Genomic DNA, 695 nt, shown 5'->3' with positions numbered 1-695 from the left:
TTGCAATTTGTAGGGAAAGCCGTTTTAGCTCTGGGGAGCATATGCTTCCGGATGAACATTAAATTAAAAATAAATAGTAAATAAATTTAAAAATTCTGATTTTTTGTGTGGATGTTCATGTTAGTGTAACAAGTAGACTTGACAATTTTTATGCGAAACATGATAACAATGCTTCGTCGGTGAATAAAATTAAATTAAGTGTAACTTGTGGAGGTAATATTTGGGGTTTAACTTTTTTTTCTCGCAGGTCAAAATGCTTAGGCTTTTCACCTAAAATTTTGCAGGTAGCATTTGGGTGTGACAACGAACATATCTAATTATTTTCGTTTTTTCTACCATTATTTTTGCTCACAGGAGCATATGCTCTCTGCAGGTGCAGCGGTTCTCGACACTAGTACCTGGTCTACGAACACCGGATGCACGCGCGAAGGAACCAATCTCTGGATCCGATACGCCCAATGCCGCTTCCCCGTCCAACCCCATAGCCGCCGTCCATCCAATTAAACCCCACCTCCCTTCCCATCTCCATTCCTCCTCCCCCCTTCCCTCCCCGCCGCCGCCGTCGACGCCATGGCCTCCTCCGCGTCGGCGGCCTCGCCGCTCACCTGCCACCACCTGGGCATCCGCCACCGCCCCCACCTCCCCTCATTCTCCCTCCGCCGCCGCCCCACCTCCCCACTCTCATCGAAGCCCAT

General features: G+C 48.6%; 1 protein-coding gene across 1 annotated transcript in view; it reads left to right on the top strand.

Moving 5' to 3' along the window:
* The first annotated feature begins 511 nt into the window (after positions 1-511).
* Positions 512-695, top strand: part of LOC119300584 (dicarboxylate transporter 1, chloroplastic-like) — a 3,938-nt gene continuing 3,754 nt past the window's right edge. Inside the window, exon 1 of the mRNA XM_037577500.1 lies at positions 512-695. Within this exon, the coding sequence (XP_037433397.1) occupies positions 571-695 (125 nt within the window). The 5' untranslated portion in view covers positions 512-570.

This window comes from Triticum dicoccoides, chromosome 5A, assembly GCF_002162155.2.
Source record: "Triticum dicoccoides isolate Atlit2015 ecotype Zavitan chromosome 5A, WEW_v2.0, whole genome shotgun sequence".
Taxonomy (NCBI): Eukaryota; Viridiplantae; Streptophyta; class Magnoliopsida; order Poales; family Poaceae; genus Triticum; species Triticum dicoccoides.
Note: the sequence above shows the minus strand (reverse complement) of the source record. Positions and strands in the feature narration are given on the sequence as shown.